Below are 16,150 nucleotides of genomic sequence, written 5' to 3'. Positions count from 1 at the left end.
AGGTTGATTTCAATTTGGTCCATTACTATCTGTACGATCTTATTACTACTGACTGTCTATAGAGTCCTACATTCTGCACAGAACCTATACGTTATCACCATCAAAAGCACTTGTTTTAAGCATATATCTGCAAATGTACTGCTAACCTGGGTACACAAACTAAATTTAATGGATATGGGTGTCTGTCTGCTCTGCAAGGGTCCTGCAGATGGATACACTGTGCCGTTACTAATGTCTATTTTTTATTTTTGGTGCAAATTAATAATTAAAATAAAAATTTAGTTTTGATGGAATGTGTTGAGGCTGAGGTATATTCGATAAATGGATAATTGGGGTAAAAAATTACAGGTCATTTTATACTAAAAGTACCGTGCTAAGAATGGGGCAGAATCTACGAGCTATGTTGAGTGGCCAAAGTGTAGAGTCCTGAAAAGGAATGAAAGATTTGGGCATTTCGTTTCATCTCAGTCTTTACCTGTTTGATCTAATCCAAAATAACTGAGAGTTGGCTGTAAACAATGAAAAATTAAATAACAGTATAATGAAATATTGCATGAAGAGCAGCATGGTATAGTATAGATAGCATGGTATAGATAGGGAGCCAATCTCATACAGGAAGACTTGGGTTCAAGTCTTACCTCTGACACATGTTGGCTGTGTGATCCTGGACAAGTCACAACTCACAGTGCCTCAGCCAATCTCTTGGACAAAAAGTTTCAAAGAAGGGGCCAATATGCACCAGTAGAGGAAACGTCCTCGGTAAGAGACCAAGGAAATAAGAAGTCCCATTAAAAAAAAAACAACAAAAAAAACCCAAGTTACATTTATCATGCAACCCGAGTGACATTGACACATTTTTTTGTGCTGGGATGGTCAGGGATAGGTTGAAATGAGCCATTAAAATGCTTAGGAATGAGGTTGAGGAATAGGGGAATCTATTCAAAGAAGACAGAAATGACACAGGGAAAGGCAAAGATCAAAGGTGTATTCATGGAGGAAGTGAGCTGACAAGCATGACTGGTCCACAGGCTGGGAAGGTAGATGAGGCAATGGGTGTCTTTTTTTTTGTATCCCAGTGATCTTTTGCACAAACAGCTCTTTTCCTTATCATCTCTATCAGGTGCCACTGTCAGGTATGGTTAAAATTAGGGGTTTCTCTTGACTCACTAAAGTTAGAGAGTCTGGGCTTTAGTCTACACTAGTTCTTCCAATAAGTTGCTTTGTGACCATAGAAAGTCACTTTGTTTCTCATGGCAAAAGCTATAAAAATAAAGGTTAGACCAGATGATTTTCACTTTCCACCTTCTATCTCCTCCAGTCATTGTCCATCGCATAGTCAGTGCATCATCTACCCTGACCCCACCTGTGTACCCTCCAAAACTCCTTACCCTGCTTTTGACATCTTGTTCAGGTTACAAAATTCAGATCAGTATCACAAATACAACTGGATTATTACGGCTCTGCAACCCCTAAAACCGTCTAGATAAGTCACTACCTGACAATGTATCATTGTTTCCTCTAAGAAGAATGTAACTTCCCTGAGGGCAGGGGCTAACATTTATATTTTTATCTCCAGTGCCTAGTATAGAGCCTGTCACATAATAGCTTAATGTTTCTTAATTGATTGATCCAATCTATCTGAGTTCACAAAGGTTATGTACATATGGATTTATTTTCAACCACTTTACACAAAAGTATTAGCATTGTCATAGGTCAAAGGCAGGATGGGATACCACCAGATACCACCAAATATGGATTTATTTTCAACCACTTTACACAAGAGTATTAGCATTGTCATAGGTCAAAGGCAGGACAGGATACCACCAGAAAACCATCAACAACCTAAGGACAACAACCTGAGTTGGTTAGCCTTGCCCTGGAGCATTCGTTGTGGGGCAAATACACCAAACAGCTAAGTGTCCAGTGCATGTCAAAGATTTTTGTATTTTGAGTGTCTTGATGTGCATTTAAAACTTAACATATAAAATAATTCTATATTGAATCATATATGTATGCATGTGTGTGTGTATGTATATATGTGTGCATATATACATATATACACACACACACACACACACGTATATATGTATAAATAGTCTTCTGTATAGATAATCTTTTTTGTATATATAGACACTAGCTGTGTGATCCTAGGCAGGTCACTTAACCTCTATTTGTCTTAGTTTCCTCAGCTTTAAAATGGGGATGATGATAGCATCTACCTCCTAGGGTTATTGTGAGCAGCAAATGAAATAATATTTGTAAAATGCTCCTATTTATTGCTGTTTGTCCTTCTTTACTCAGAGGACCAATGGCATCATAATGTTGGGGTCAAGGAACAGTGTGTTTGACTGTGGCTGATCAATCCAGTATGAGCTTGGAAGGCTTGTATTACCACATAGTAGGTCCTGTATAAATGCTTATTCCCTTCTCTCCCCTCTCCTAAAGTTTGAAAACTACTTTATATACACAGTCTCAGTGGATCCTTATAATAAGCCAGTGAGGTAAATATAGATATTATTACTGCCACTTCACATATAAAGGAAGCAAAGGTCAAAAAGGGGTTTGTCGCTGGTCACAAAGCTTTTGGTCTGTGTCGGTATCAGAACCCAGTTACTTTTGACTTCAAGTTCAGCACTTCATGTACATGTTGCCTTTCCTATCCACACTGACTCTGTGTGTGTGTGTGTGTGTGTGTGTGTGTGTGTGTCCATCCGTGTGTGTGTGTGCATGTGTGTGTATGTGTAGTGGAATGCTTACTGGACTAGGAACCAGAAAACCTGTAATCTAATACTGGCCCTGTCACTTACTAGTGATGTGACACAGAATTCTCTGTAAGCCTGTTTCCTCATCTATGAAGTGGAAATAAAAATCTGTGTTGTTATTGCTTTTCTTTGTATCACACCGAGTCAATCAACAACCATGCTAAGCACTTAGTATTTACCTTACAGGTTATGGTAAGAAACAACAGAAATGCGGTGTTGTGTGACCCCTTTGGAATTGATCACGCAGCTATTACTATCAACAAAGAGTATCTCCTAATTTACCTTTTTTAAGAATGAACACCCAAAATGACACATAGTAGGTGCTTAATAAATATTTAGGGAATGAATCCCTGTAGAAATAGGGAGAACATAGTGATGTGACCCATCTCAAATATTTTTTTTTCAAATCAGACCAAGGCTTTTATTTATTCATTTCTTGCATTTAAAATATTCTTTGATGACATCTTTGGCCTGAGATTCCTTGCTATAGTCCTTAACAGCAACGCAACTGCAGCCAACCACTTTATAGTGCTTTCCCTCTCTGTCAATTTTCCAGAGGCCTACCCATTCACCCAGCTTCTTGTCATCAGCCTTGATCAAGTTCATCTGGTGCTTGGCACGCAGGGCCTCCACCAACTTCACATACATGGAAGCATGAACACAAAGATGGGCTTGGTGTTTGTCCAAGGCTTTGGCAGTTTCACGAATTCCACAAGCTAGGCCATCATGGATGAGTGTGGTCTTCAGCACTTCTTGTAGAGCAGTGTTAATGTCCATTACATCTCCAGCAGCAATGCCTTCCTCGGCCATGGCAGCGGTTCACTGGTGAAGCTAAATCTTGAAAACACCCAGGAGCCTCCACCTCCCGCTTGACTCAGCGGCGACAGGGAAAGAGCGACCCATCTCAAATATTGAAGTCAGTTGTTACCAGAATAAATTCTGCCTGTAGTTGCTAAGCTCAGCAAATACAACTCTTAATTAAAAATGACAGCTGTTTCATAAGTTTATTTACAAGGATAATGAATTTAAAACCTTGTGAACTTTTGGAATTTGGGAGAAAAAAAAAAGAAAATGTTGTCATGTAACTAGAAGATGTGAGTGTTGGGCTTATACAAAGTATAGCAACTGATTGGCTTCTATGCCCACAGCAGAACCAGAAGGGAGGGGGAGTTCTGGTATGAAGGATTTCTGGTGAAACGAGAGCGAATTTCTTGTTAGCTGTTAAAAACTAGAATTGTTTTCCATGGGGAACCGGGCAAACTTCAGTGCCCCCCTTTTCAAAACAGGAGTGATCCTTATGAAACCAGCTCCACAAAGGTGGATCTGCTTGAATTTGGGGGAGGAGCTAAATGTTCTCTTGACATCCATTCCAGTTGTATTCTAGAGGGGAGTCACCAATGGGCAATACAAGGGTTTCTTCCCTGCCAACCCAGCCAAACTGAGTGTACTCTCTATCTTAAAAGCCATATGCCTTTTTGCAGAACAGAAGAGACAGGGGACAAATAAAGGCTGGGGGAACAGAACGTGAGAAGGAAAATAAGTTGGAGAAAGATCAAGGGAAGGTGGGATGAAAAAAGAAGGTAAGTGAGGACAATTTAGAGTTGTTTGTACTTAGAACTGCAGAAGTGGACAAATAAACACAGCAGGCTGTTTGAGAGACAAAGCAAGGTATTCTTCCCCTCCCCTGCCCCCCACCTCAAGTTAGTATAGTAGGTGAAAGAGCACTGGATTTCGGATTCTGATTCTGCTACTGCTTCCTGTGTGCCTTGGCAAAATCATGTAATAGCTCTGGGTCTCAGTTTCCTCACGTGTCAAATTAGAGGGTTAGACTAGAATAGGGTTTCTTAACTTTGGGTCTGTGAACTTTAAAAATAATGTTTTAGTAACTACATTGCCACATAATTGGATGCCTTTGTAACAGACTAAGTTTATGCGTTTTAAAATAATATTCTGAAAAGGGGACCATGGACTTTGCCAGATTCCCAAAGGGAGCCATGCAACACATAAAAAGGTTAAGCATCCCTGAACGAGAGTATCGCTAAAGTTATTTCAAGTCTAAAATCTTACAATAACATTAATAATAGCTAGCATTCACATAGTGCTGCAAGAATTGCAGAGTGCTTTACAAATATCACATTTTATCCTCAGCACAACCCTATGAGGTGGGGGCTATTGTCCCCATTTTACAGACAAGGAAAGGTAAGTTAAGTGCTTTGCCCAGGGTTACAGAGCTAATGCGTGTCGTAGGCAGGATTTGAACTCAGGTCTTTCTGACTACAGGCCCAGAACTACATGAATCCCACCTGAAACTCTTAAGCTCTCTGATCAGTTAGTCCCCTGCATTTATTAAGGGTGCACTATGTGTTTTTCCTCATTGCATAATGACAAGAAGTGACATTCTTATATTGCCTTAATGACTGCAGATTATTTACAACGGCCCTGTAGAGACTACATATGTTGTTGTCCCCCATTTTATGGATGAAGAAACTGATGCGTACCCTTAAATGATTTGCCCACAGACACAGAGGGTCAGAAGTAGAATTTGAAGCTGAGTCTTCCTGACTTCAGGTACAGCGTAGTTATACTATATTGGCAGCTAGATGGCAATGTAGATAGACCTGGACCTGGAATCAGAAAGACCTGAGTTCCAATCCTACCTTGGACATTTATGACATGTGTAACTCTAGGCATGTCCCTTAACTGCTATTTGCCCCAGTTTCCTGTAATAAAGGAATTATAATAACACCTCCCTCACAAGGTTGTTATGAAGATTAAGTGAGTTGACATATATAAAGCTCTATAGAAATACTGACAATTAGTACTGTATCTTATTAAACAAAGTGCTTGTAGCAATAGGAAATTAAGATGTATGGTCCCTTCTCAGTTTACAATCTAGTTCAGTTAAGGTCTTTCTGGAACCAATGGCCTGATATTAAATTCTTCCTGGAAATCTTGGGTCAATTTAAGAAACTAAATGTGATAATTGACTGTCATGGTGTCCTAAATTGCTGGAGAGTTTTTGGGCTTTCTTGGGTGAGTGGTCTAATCCTCACCTAGTACTCGCCTCACTCTTAATTACCAGAAACTTATTTTTTCCTTCCATAAACATTCCCGAAGAAGCATCTATCTCTTGAAAGGCTCAAGTAAAATTAAAGCAGTAAAGCTGATCATTCAACTTGTAGGAGAAATGGGAAAAGAAAAAAATAAGTTTCCATTTTGTCTGTTATTTAGGCAGCTGGTTTTCCTTGATACACTAATCTCCGAGTTCTGTATTGATCTCTCAGACTGTCTGAAAACCAGTGTAGTGTTCAGTCTGTTGTATTTCACTGAGATGATGAAGGCAGTTTTCAGTGAGGGGCGTGTGTGTGTGCATGTGCGTATGTGCACATGCATGCATGTGCCCACGTGTACTCCATGCACACACCTTTGAGCTTTTTTTCCTCACCAGGAAATAAAAGCCATTGGAGCAGCAGCTTCAAAGAACCCAGAAGCCATTTTTCTCAGAGACTCACATTCTTAGATGTTAGGATCCATGATCAAAAGGCTGATGAGAGAGGGAATAGGGACTAGGAAGCTAGCCAAAGCATTTCTGGGCTATAATTTTGGTGTTACCATTAGTGTCAGAAAAATCACTTTTCTCAGGTGCCCCCTCCTTTCCTCTGTTCTGAATTAACCCACTTTCCAAATTCTAGCTCAAGTCACACCCCCTCTGACCACATGACAGTCCACAGAGATTTTAGCATCCTCTGACCTCATAAAACATGTATTGTCCTTCAGTAAGGCTGATTGTTCCCAGATAAATATGGGCTGGGAGGGTCAGGGAAGGCTTCATCTGAGAAGGTGACAGTTGATTTGAGCCTTGAAAAATGGGTAGGATTATTTTTTTTTGCAGGGTTGGGGTGGGATGGGGCAGGAAAGGGGCACTCTAGGCAGAGGATGCCAGAAAGAACTGGAAAGAGGGTGCTAACTGGGAAATAAGATATACAGGCAATGGGGTAGAGAAATCTATCTTTCCCTATAGGAAACTAGAAGAAAAGGGGATAAAACAAGAGGGAAGGGTGACAAAAGGGAGGGCAGATTGGGGGAAGACTTAATAAGAATGCATGCTGTTTTGGGTGGGGTGAGGGGAGAGATGGGGAGAAAATTTGGAACTCAAAATCTTGTAGAAATGAATGTTGAAAACTAAAAATAAATTAATTAGTAAGAAAAAAAGAGTGTTCTAGAAAGTCGGCTGGCATCATTATCTCCTTTGAGTCTAGATGGGAGAGAGGGTGTGGAGGAAGTTTTCTCCTCTCCTAATTCCTGACAGGGTCCTTCCCTTTGTTATGGACCAAAATTAAGACACAGCCTTTCCCTGAGCTTTGGATTCCTATCAACAAAATACTACATCAACAATTTTTATTAAGCACCTACTATGTGTCAGGCACTGTGCTAAACACTGGAATAAAGAGGCTTGTATCATCTCCCTCGTCTTAGTTCTAAATCTTATGATTCTAAGACATCTACTTAAGTGAGACCACCCTGTGCGACCTAAGTAGTAACATCAGTTATACAGCTCAGACTCCTTTAATGAAAAGCTTTTATAAAAATGTGCTTGTCTGTTTAGCTTTCTTCAGAGTTTGTAGGTCTTGGGAAATGCTTGTAGCTATCATTGCTGCCTACCAACACATTTTTTCCAGCCAACTGGCAGGGCTAAAGATCCATTATGTGTCTTTTGCTAACTAGTAATATTGCTGAAATTCACAATGACTGAAAATCAGTCATTTAGAACATTCTGCAGGGCAATTTCTAACATCAGCTCTTGATGAAGAAAGGAAAGGCAATCTGGAAAGACCCAAAGAAAATAAAGAGAAAAGAATTTTGATGGACTTCTGTTCCATAGTACTCTGTCACTCAGTATTCCCATAATTAATGTCCACTTTATTTTTTGAAACAATGAAATTGGAAATCCTCCTATTAGTCTCATTTTCATTTGCTTTTAGGACCATTTTTATTTCTAGAAAAAACAGTCCAGTCGTTAACATAGCCCAAATTACAATTAGGAATTCTGACAACCAGGGTAAATTCAGTTGAAGGTCAAGAAGGGTCATGATTTGGAGAACTGTTTCCCACACTATTTCTCAGCTGAGAGATTTCTATATGGAGAAGAATATTCCTCATCCTGAATCAGCTTTTCCTCAGGCCCAGAGATTATAGAGCTTTGAAGTGCCCTCTCTCCCAGTGTGGAATGTGCTGAGAAGTCACTGAAGTATATCCTCCCTTTAAGAGCCCATCTGAAAAAGGAAGCATTATTCCCTCCCTGGAGCAGCTCTGATTCTGAACTGTCTACTTTCCACTCTTAGGTCATTCTTGGAAGATGGCTTCCCAGCCGATTCCTTATGTCCAGCCTTCCCAGCACCTGTGTTACCCTTCTTCCTGGAACTAAACCAGGTAGGGAGTAACATCATCTCTCCAAAGAACCACTTACGTACTCCTTGTCTAGGAACCTCAAACCAGGGGACTTGCATTTTTCTTTCCCGTTAAACAAATGTTTTTTTCAGGAGCAGAGTCTTAGTTGTTCTGCTTTAAATGTTGTTAGCAACATAGATCTAGCTCTTGGCGGCATGGTGGATAGAAGCAAAGTCAGTCTTTGACAGGAACCTACCTCCTCTTTTAAGCTCTCTCTCCTCCATCTATGTCATTTCTCCCTTCTCTTCCAAAGACCTATTCTGTCTCCCATTTCTTCAGGGACTTACTATCAGCCAGCTGAGGGTTTAGCTTCCAAGATAAATCAGGTATCATCCTTGTGTGATCCAGAGGCTTAGTCAGAGGACAAGCTTAGGATCTTATTTAATGGCCACCAGCTTTACAAGTACGAAGATTCCTTTTTCAAATGCGAAACAGTTACTCCAACTTCCACATATTAGTTGTACTCTCTAAAATATATAAAAAACAAAACGTTAAGGTTTGTTTTACCTGTGGATTCCTGGGGCTCCTACAGCAATTTGTGGAGATCCTCAGGGATCTCAGGTCTATAGGCTGGAACCCACTGACATGGTAAGTAAAACATTTCTAATGGACAGTTATATTGGTAGACTGGCAAGAAAGGAAGAGGGGAGAAGACAGTGAAAGAGTCTTAACCTTAGATTTTGTAAAATTGTTCGGAACCAAATACATTTTTCTCCACCTCCAGCCTTGCACTTCCAAAATGGTAGAACTCTTCTCCCAATAAAGAACGTCTCCCAATGACAGAATGCTAGTAGAATTTTAGAAAGCAGTATCTAAGTGCATTGAAGGAACTATACTTGGCAGTGTCCTCACTGAGAGGAAAGTAGAAAGCCTGTACTATACTCTCAGCTCCTTAAAAACATTTTTTTATACCAAGCCTCAGTGCCAGCCCATGATTCACATGTTCATTTGCCGCGGCTCTAGGCAAACGGGCATGGCTGAGTGAACGCAAAGCATCCCGGATGTCATTTTTGGCATGGCTGATGTTTCTAAAGCCTCCCAGCAAGCCATACATCATGAAATATTGATACGGTTCCACTAGGCTGCTGTACCTGACATTTGATTTATAGCTTAAGGTGTTCGTTTTTAATTCTAAACAGTCAATGAGGGATCAAAAGAAATGTCATATTTGCAGTGCTCAGAGCTCAGAGTGGTGCCTCAAGAGTTGGGAAAGGAGTTACCAAAGGTTGCTTTCTTCCAATTGGCTCTTCTTGGGACTGCTATTGGCTGAGCTCTAGAAAGCGTAGTGATTAGTCATCATATTGTGATTTCCCTTCCCCCCTGCCCCCAACATCTCAAATATTTATCCTGTTAAATATCAACCTCCAGAATATTGCCTTCGTTTAAGCTTTTCACGTTTCAATGATTTTTTATTATTTCCATCGACCAAAATAAATGAAGAAAATGTTTCAGACTACACTTGGAAGCATGTAAAAATCAATAGCTGGATTTAAAAAGATTTAAAATGTCTTGAATACATTCATTTCCAAACATTTTCTTCTGATCTTAAAATAGCTTTTCTTGAAGTATAATACTTTTTTTAAAAAAAGTCAAATATGAAGCATTAAGGGTATAATTGCCATTTTAATTATAACTCAATCATCCTACCTCCTTTGCATAGAAATTATAGCATCTAGGGGAAGATTTGGGGTACTCACAGATATTCAGAAGCAATTAATGCAAAAGGTATCTTTTTTGTTGTTGCGGTTAATGAATATGACTTTTGTAACATTTAATTTATTGCTTTGTCCAGGCAAGAAAGTACAGATGTGGGTACAGTTCATTTTATCTTTGTTTTTCTCCTATGTTCTGATTTCCAAACATTTTTGAATGTCTTAACTGCTGAACGTCATTTTTTTTCTTTTCACAAAATCCCAATTCCCCCTTTCAGTGATTTTACTTTTATTCTTGAGTCTGATTATTTAGGGACAGGGTGTGTATCTAAGTACAGCATATTCAAGATTGGCAGAAGTTTTATTTTCATACTAACAACATCACAGTGCTAAGACAATACATCCAAAAATGAAATGGTAGGATCGTATAAAATGTCAGAGATCTCTTAGAAATTCTTTTCTTTGCGTTCACTTTCTTAGTTCAATCAAAATGCTATCTGGTTAAAATACAATCGAATTTCTATTGAACCTAAAGGGCCTAAAAAAGAAATATTAAAATAATAGATTTTCTGTCTTTTTGCTCCAAAAGGATGATGTGCTAAAAATGCCTAGCCTTTTGCTCCTAATCTACAAAACTGCAGGGGTACGTGTGTGTGTGTGTGTGTGTGCGCATATATGTTTGTGTGTGTGCACATGCACACACATGAGTGGCCTCACGAATATGGGTGTGTGTTTTTGTTTTCATGTGCCAACTGCAGCATGGCCATTTTTCTCCCAGTTAAACCTCCAATTTAAGATTTGGTCCATTTCCTCTTGTGCCTTCACTATGAAGACTGGAAGGGAAATAATTTTTATAGGCATTACTATGGCAAAATAAAATGGTTCCACTTTTAGAAAAAAAACATAAGAAAGGTTTCTTTCTGCCCTCCTTTGTTTTCGCTGACTTCTCTAAGGCAACTCTTTGTTTCTACTGTAGGTCAGATAATTTCCCCCAGATGGTAATACAGGTAAAGTCTGACAACACGTATATTAATCTGCAAAGTGAGTATTACACTTTTTAATTAATCAGTAGCAGCATTATAAGTAGATGCAATCCTACCAGGGTTTTGAGAGTTTGCCATATTTTATTAGGGAAAACAAAAAATACATATTTTTTGAGTTTTTTTTGCTATTAATAGTGGCTATATGTCAATAAAAATATTACTTATAAGGAAGAGGTATAACCATCTCTTGATTATGGGTGGCAAGTCCAAGTGTGTAATTTTTAGTAGGTGGACATCATGTAGTATTTTGCTTTGCATTATGTAATATTAGAGTTTTTTTGTGTGTGTGTGTGCTATATGAGGGCAGAGCCATACCTTAGCTGAACTTACCTGACCTGTACGATAATGTCTATTGAATGAATGCTATTAGCTATCATTTCTTTACTTTTATTTCCCTTTGTAGCCCATAGCCAATCAGATGGCCAAAAGCATTGGATTTAGAGTCTGGCACCTATAGGGCAAGTTACTTACCCCATGAACCTCTCTGAATTTCTTTTCCAATCTATAAAATGGGGATAATGATACTTCCATTTACCGCCTCACTGGATGGTTGTGAGAATTAAAAAAGGTATTGCCTGTGGTGTCTCTTTGCAAACTCTTAAGCACCATGTGAATATATTGCTACTGTTGTTGGTCATTAGTTAATGACATAGATTGGAATAGCAGTAGGATATTTGACTAGATTGCTTTGGAAATTGCACATTCCCGAATCATCGCCTGGTCATTTTTTGGTGACTCTAAATCATGGGATAAAAGGCTTGAAATAGAGTTGTAATTACAAAGAAGAGACATGTGGTTGGCATAAGAAGACTGTAGCATATTATCTGAGGTAAAGTATAGGAAGTGGTTAAAAAAAAAGATATTGATGGGGATACAAGTAACTAGAAAGGCAGGTGGGTCAGTCAGCCAAATAGCAAGAATGAGGGGTGAACAATTCAGTTCCAGGGGTTGATGCCCTTCACTCTGCATATGACTATCACCACTCAGACACCTTCCGCTGTCCTTCCTCAGCTCAATTTCCTACCACTCCAGGACTCTACAATCAATACATGCTCCTTTCAGAGTACTGGCTTTTAGGCATACCATTATAATGATTTCTCTCTTTAAATTTGTTTGGTTGAATAGATCCCCTATATATGTTGGTTTTTCCTATTAGAATGTAGGCTCCTAGACACTAGAAATGGTCTTTTAAAATACTTTCATACCCAGTGCTTAGCACAATGTCTGTCACATAGGAAGTAATAAATAATTTTCTGTTAACTAATTAGTTTGCATCCCTTGAGTATTTGTTTCCTGGTAGAAATCAAGCTTGAGGCCAGGGTCTTTGTGTCCTAAGCACCTACCATGATGTTTGACATTAAATAGATGCTTATCGATTAACTGATTGGCTAATATTCGTACTCCTCAGTCCTAGTTGTTATGTGTGATCACACCTTCCTGGTGATCCATCCTGGTTCACGTCTTGCATTAGGAGAAAGTATAGATCTATGTAGGATTGAGTCTGGACTCAAATCCTTAAGGTGACCCCAGCACCAGATGATAGAGACTCATTGAAAGTTGTAAGTTACTGGGTCTCTGAGTGATGGCCTAAGCTGGACTGTGTCACAGAGAGACTCAACAGAATGAAAGTTTGTTGCTGGATTTTATGAGGTCTGTGCATTCTTAAGATTATTTCTTTATCTGCTGTTATTCAAAAATCAGTGGGACCACGGCATTTTTATTCATTGATTTTAAATTCAGTCTTTATAAATCTACAAATTTATTAACTTGTATATTGATAAATAACTGATAGGCAGAGATAAATAGAAATATCTACTAGTAGCAAGCTTGGGTTGCTATTGCAACTTAGTACTTCCATTCCCCAGCTTGGGATGATCCTTTCCTGTAGGGAACCTTCCTTCCCATTTGTTAATAATGAATGTTACAGGAGCCACCTGGCATTTTCCTACTCTCCTTCTCACTCAGTATACATAAAATGAATGGATCCAGGATCAGACTATGGTCAGAACAAAATAAGCTGCCGGCCTGACTCATTAAGGAGGTCTCAACCCATGCAGTTAAAGCGACGCATAAAGGCAAAATGGGGCTGCTTTAACCCACCATTCTCTTGCCACCCCAGGTCTCCAACATGGCCTATTGCAGCCTCTACTAAAAGCCCTCAGAGAATGAAGGAATTAATTCTAGAGTAAGGATTCTTGATCTTCAACCTCCTGCTTCTATAGATCACATCCAATTTTTAGGCCCCATAGGTGGGGACAAGGCTATTAAAGCTGTGGAGGGAAGTACTGTGGTTTGGAGTGTGTGTATGAGTGTGCAAGCATTACTGAGGTGGCTAGGCCAGCAAATATAAGTGACTTTTTTTTCAGAAACATACGAAAATCTAACCTCCTGGATAATCAAATCTGACCTAGTCATACTGTACAGGTACATCACCTGTATTTCCATTTGTAATCACTGCGAGACTGGTGCATATAGAGTACTTTTCTTGAAAGCCTAACACATTTCCTATACCTTAAGTCTTTCTGGTCATTTCCATGGATAACATTCACAGGTGTTTCCTTAGGGAGGCTGTGTAGTACAGTATTAGGAATGGGAAGGCCTGGCTTCGAATCTTGTCTTTGCCACTTACTACTCTGGCCAAGTCATTGAATATTTCTGGCCCTGAGTTTTTTTCTTCTGTAAAATAGGGGAAGAGTAGATGAGATGGCCTCTAGGGTCCATTCCAGTTCTAAATTGTTATTCTTTTTTACCTGTAAAAGAGGTAATATATCTTTTAAATTACCTAATGGACCAAACATAGATGGGTTAGTGAACCATTCGTATAATATAACTAAATTACATCTATATATTTATTATATAATACATAAACTCATATATAAATATTTATTTGTATATATTCATATATACATATATACTTTTATACATACATACATATATATATATACATTTATAGTAATATAACCAAAATAAGTAGAAATATGACAACTTCAATAACTTTTTTGTAGGTAGAAAAAATAATTAAGGATTATTGAACACGATAGACCTTAAGTCTTTTTAAAAATGAATTTCTGCCCAAGATGAATTAAAGGTCAGGAAAATCTTGCAATCAAACAGATGGAAAAACTCTCGCTGCTCACAGGACTTCAGGGCTGGAAGGAACTTAGAGATGATCTAGTTCAATGCTTTCATCTTCCAGTGGAGGAAACTGAAGCCCAAAGAAGGCTTGCCTAATAGCAGACGTGCCCACACGGTAGCAACGTAGCACACCATCTCTGTGAACAGGCCAGTCAATCTGGTACCATGCCTTAAACCCAAATCACTCGTGCTGTCATTGATTAGCCAATAATAGGTCCCAGCTCATGCCCCACCTGGTCCTTGTTTGGGTCCTGATGGCTTAAAGTGAATGTAAATAGAAATTGTTTCTGTTTTGGCCAGAAACCTTGAGAGTCTTCCCTTCTCAGATTGATTTTGTTTTGACTAGGTGAAAAAGGCCACTCTCTGCCTCATTTCTTACCCAGTCTTAATCACTAAGTGGGCGTTGCCTCAGTCAAACTGAGACCTAAGAAAGACCTTAGTTTTAAAAGGCCAAGATCTCCCACTGCATCTGGGGCCATCCCCAGTGGTCCTGATTTATATCTTACCACTGGAATCAGATGGCTCTGGAGGAGAAAGTGAGGCTGGTGACTTTGCACAGCCCTCTCTGACTTAAATCCAATTCACTTGCATGTTATGGCATCACCTCCCAGATGTCATGTTCCTCCTCGAGAATGAAGGACAAACAACAACAATCTGGTGGAAAAATCAATCATGCTAGTTATTGGGGTCACATAGTCAGTAAAGACTGGTTGAGCCTGGAAATCAAGCAATTGGAGAAGTAAAGGAATTTTATTCCTCCGTAGGATCTGGCCCAATATCTAGTATTGTGAAGTATGATTTTTGAACAAAAATGTTCTCACTCCAACAGTTTACAATGTGAATCTTCTATTTCAGGATACAGAGTGAACACTTAAATTACATAGAACTAAAATTTGGACTACCTCCCTTCTATCACACCCCCCACTCAGCCGGTGGTTATCTTACTGGAGGCTCAGAATCCTTGTAGAAGCCCTTACATTTACTTTACTGGCTTTTATGTTTACATATTATATTTACAGTTAGTAATCACTTCCTCTTTATAGTTCTGTGAGATTGGTATTGAAAACATTATTGTCCCCATTTTAAAGATGAAGAAACTGAGCCTCACAGAAGTTAAGGGCCTTGCCAAAGTCACATAGTATCACAGGTGGAGTTTGGACATAAACCTCTCCTGCCTCCAATCCATTAAATCGCGCTGCTTCTTTTAGTTGTATTCACCTTATATACGTGTTGTCTCCCCCATCATAACTGTTAGACAAGAGGGAGTATTTCACTGCTCCACTTACATTCCCCCTTCCCACCAGTGCCTTTTGCATATAGTAAGTGCTTAATAAGGGCTTCATTCATTCAGTCACTCATTTATCACTTTATATCTCAGGAGTGCTGAGGATTCAGGGTTGCAAGAGACTATAGAAAACACCTCCATTTTGCAGATGAGGAAACCGATGTCTTGGGGAAGCGGCAGCAACATGGCCAAGGTTGCTCTTTGTACTATACGGTATTTTCTTGTGTATGTGCACTCTCCTCTGAACTATATTATGTGTTACTGTAATGCCATGCCCAGTTCTTATCGTTAGGAAATAACACACTAGCTTAGGGAGGGTAGGCAGTCAGTTGTATTTATTGATGATAATAATATCTCAGATCCATATAAATGCTTTAAGGTTTATTAAAAAAAATCTTCACAACAACCCTAAGAGATAGTTAAAACAAGCACATTGTGATAAAATGACTTGCCCAAGGTCATGAACTTAGTATCACAGCCAAGCCTTGATTTCAGGTTAGTGTTCTTTGACCTCCACTCTGTTGTTGGCACTTGTGGTGGTGATGATGGTGGCAGTGGCAGATAAGAACTTATTCTTCTAGGGAAATGAATGGTTGGTGGTGGGGAGGGACAGGAAGAAGCAGCCCTCTAACATTCAGGCTTCTTGCGGACTGTATCTGATCTTAGGGGAAAAAAGGAACCCATGGAATCTCCCCAGGAAGGCTGGAGAAACCTTGCTGGGATCCCCAGTCAAGGTCATCTCTCAATTCAATTCATTAGATAACTGCTATTTCCCTGGTCTTCTCTGGGCTTTCTTTGGGCCTGTTCCCAGATGCTAATTAGTGG

At 39.3% G+C, this 16,150-nt stretch overlaps 2 protein-coding genes across 2 annotated transcripts in view; both read right to left on the bottom strand.

The window, feature by feature from the left end:
* Positions 1–16,150, bottom strand: part of ADARB2 (adenosine deaminase RNA specific B2 (inactive)) — a 196,335-nt gene that overhangs the window by 132,522 nt on the left and 47,663 nt on the right. The gene's annotated exons all lie outside the window — the stretch shown is intronic.
* On the bottom strand, positions 3,192–3,572 carry LOC118849631 (40S ribosomal protein S12-like). The gene has a single exon (XM_036758552.1). It carries the CDS (start codon positions 3,570–3,572, stop codon positions 3,192–3,194), a length of 381 nt encoding a protein of 126 aa, XP_036614447.1.

This window comes from Trichosurus vulpecula, chromosome 5 (assembly GCF_011100635.1).
Source record: "Trichosurus vulpecula isolate mTriVul1 chromosome 5, mTriVul1.pri, whole genome shotgun sequence".
NCBI lineage: Eukaryota > Metazoa > Chordata > Mammalia > Diprotodontia > Phalangeridae > Trichosurus > Trichosurus vulpecula.
Note: the sequence above shows the minus strand (reverse complement) of the source record. Positions and strands in the feature narration are given on the sequence as shown.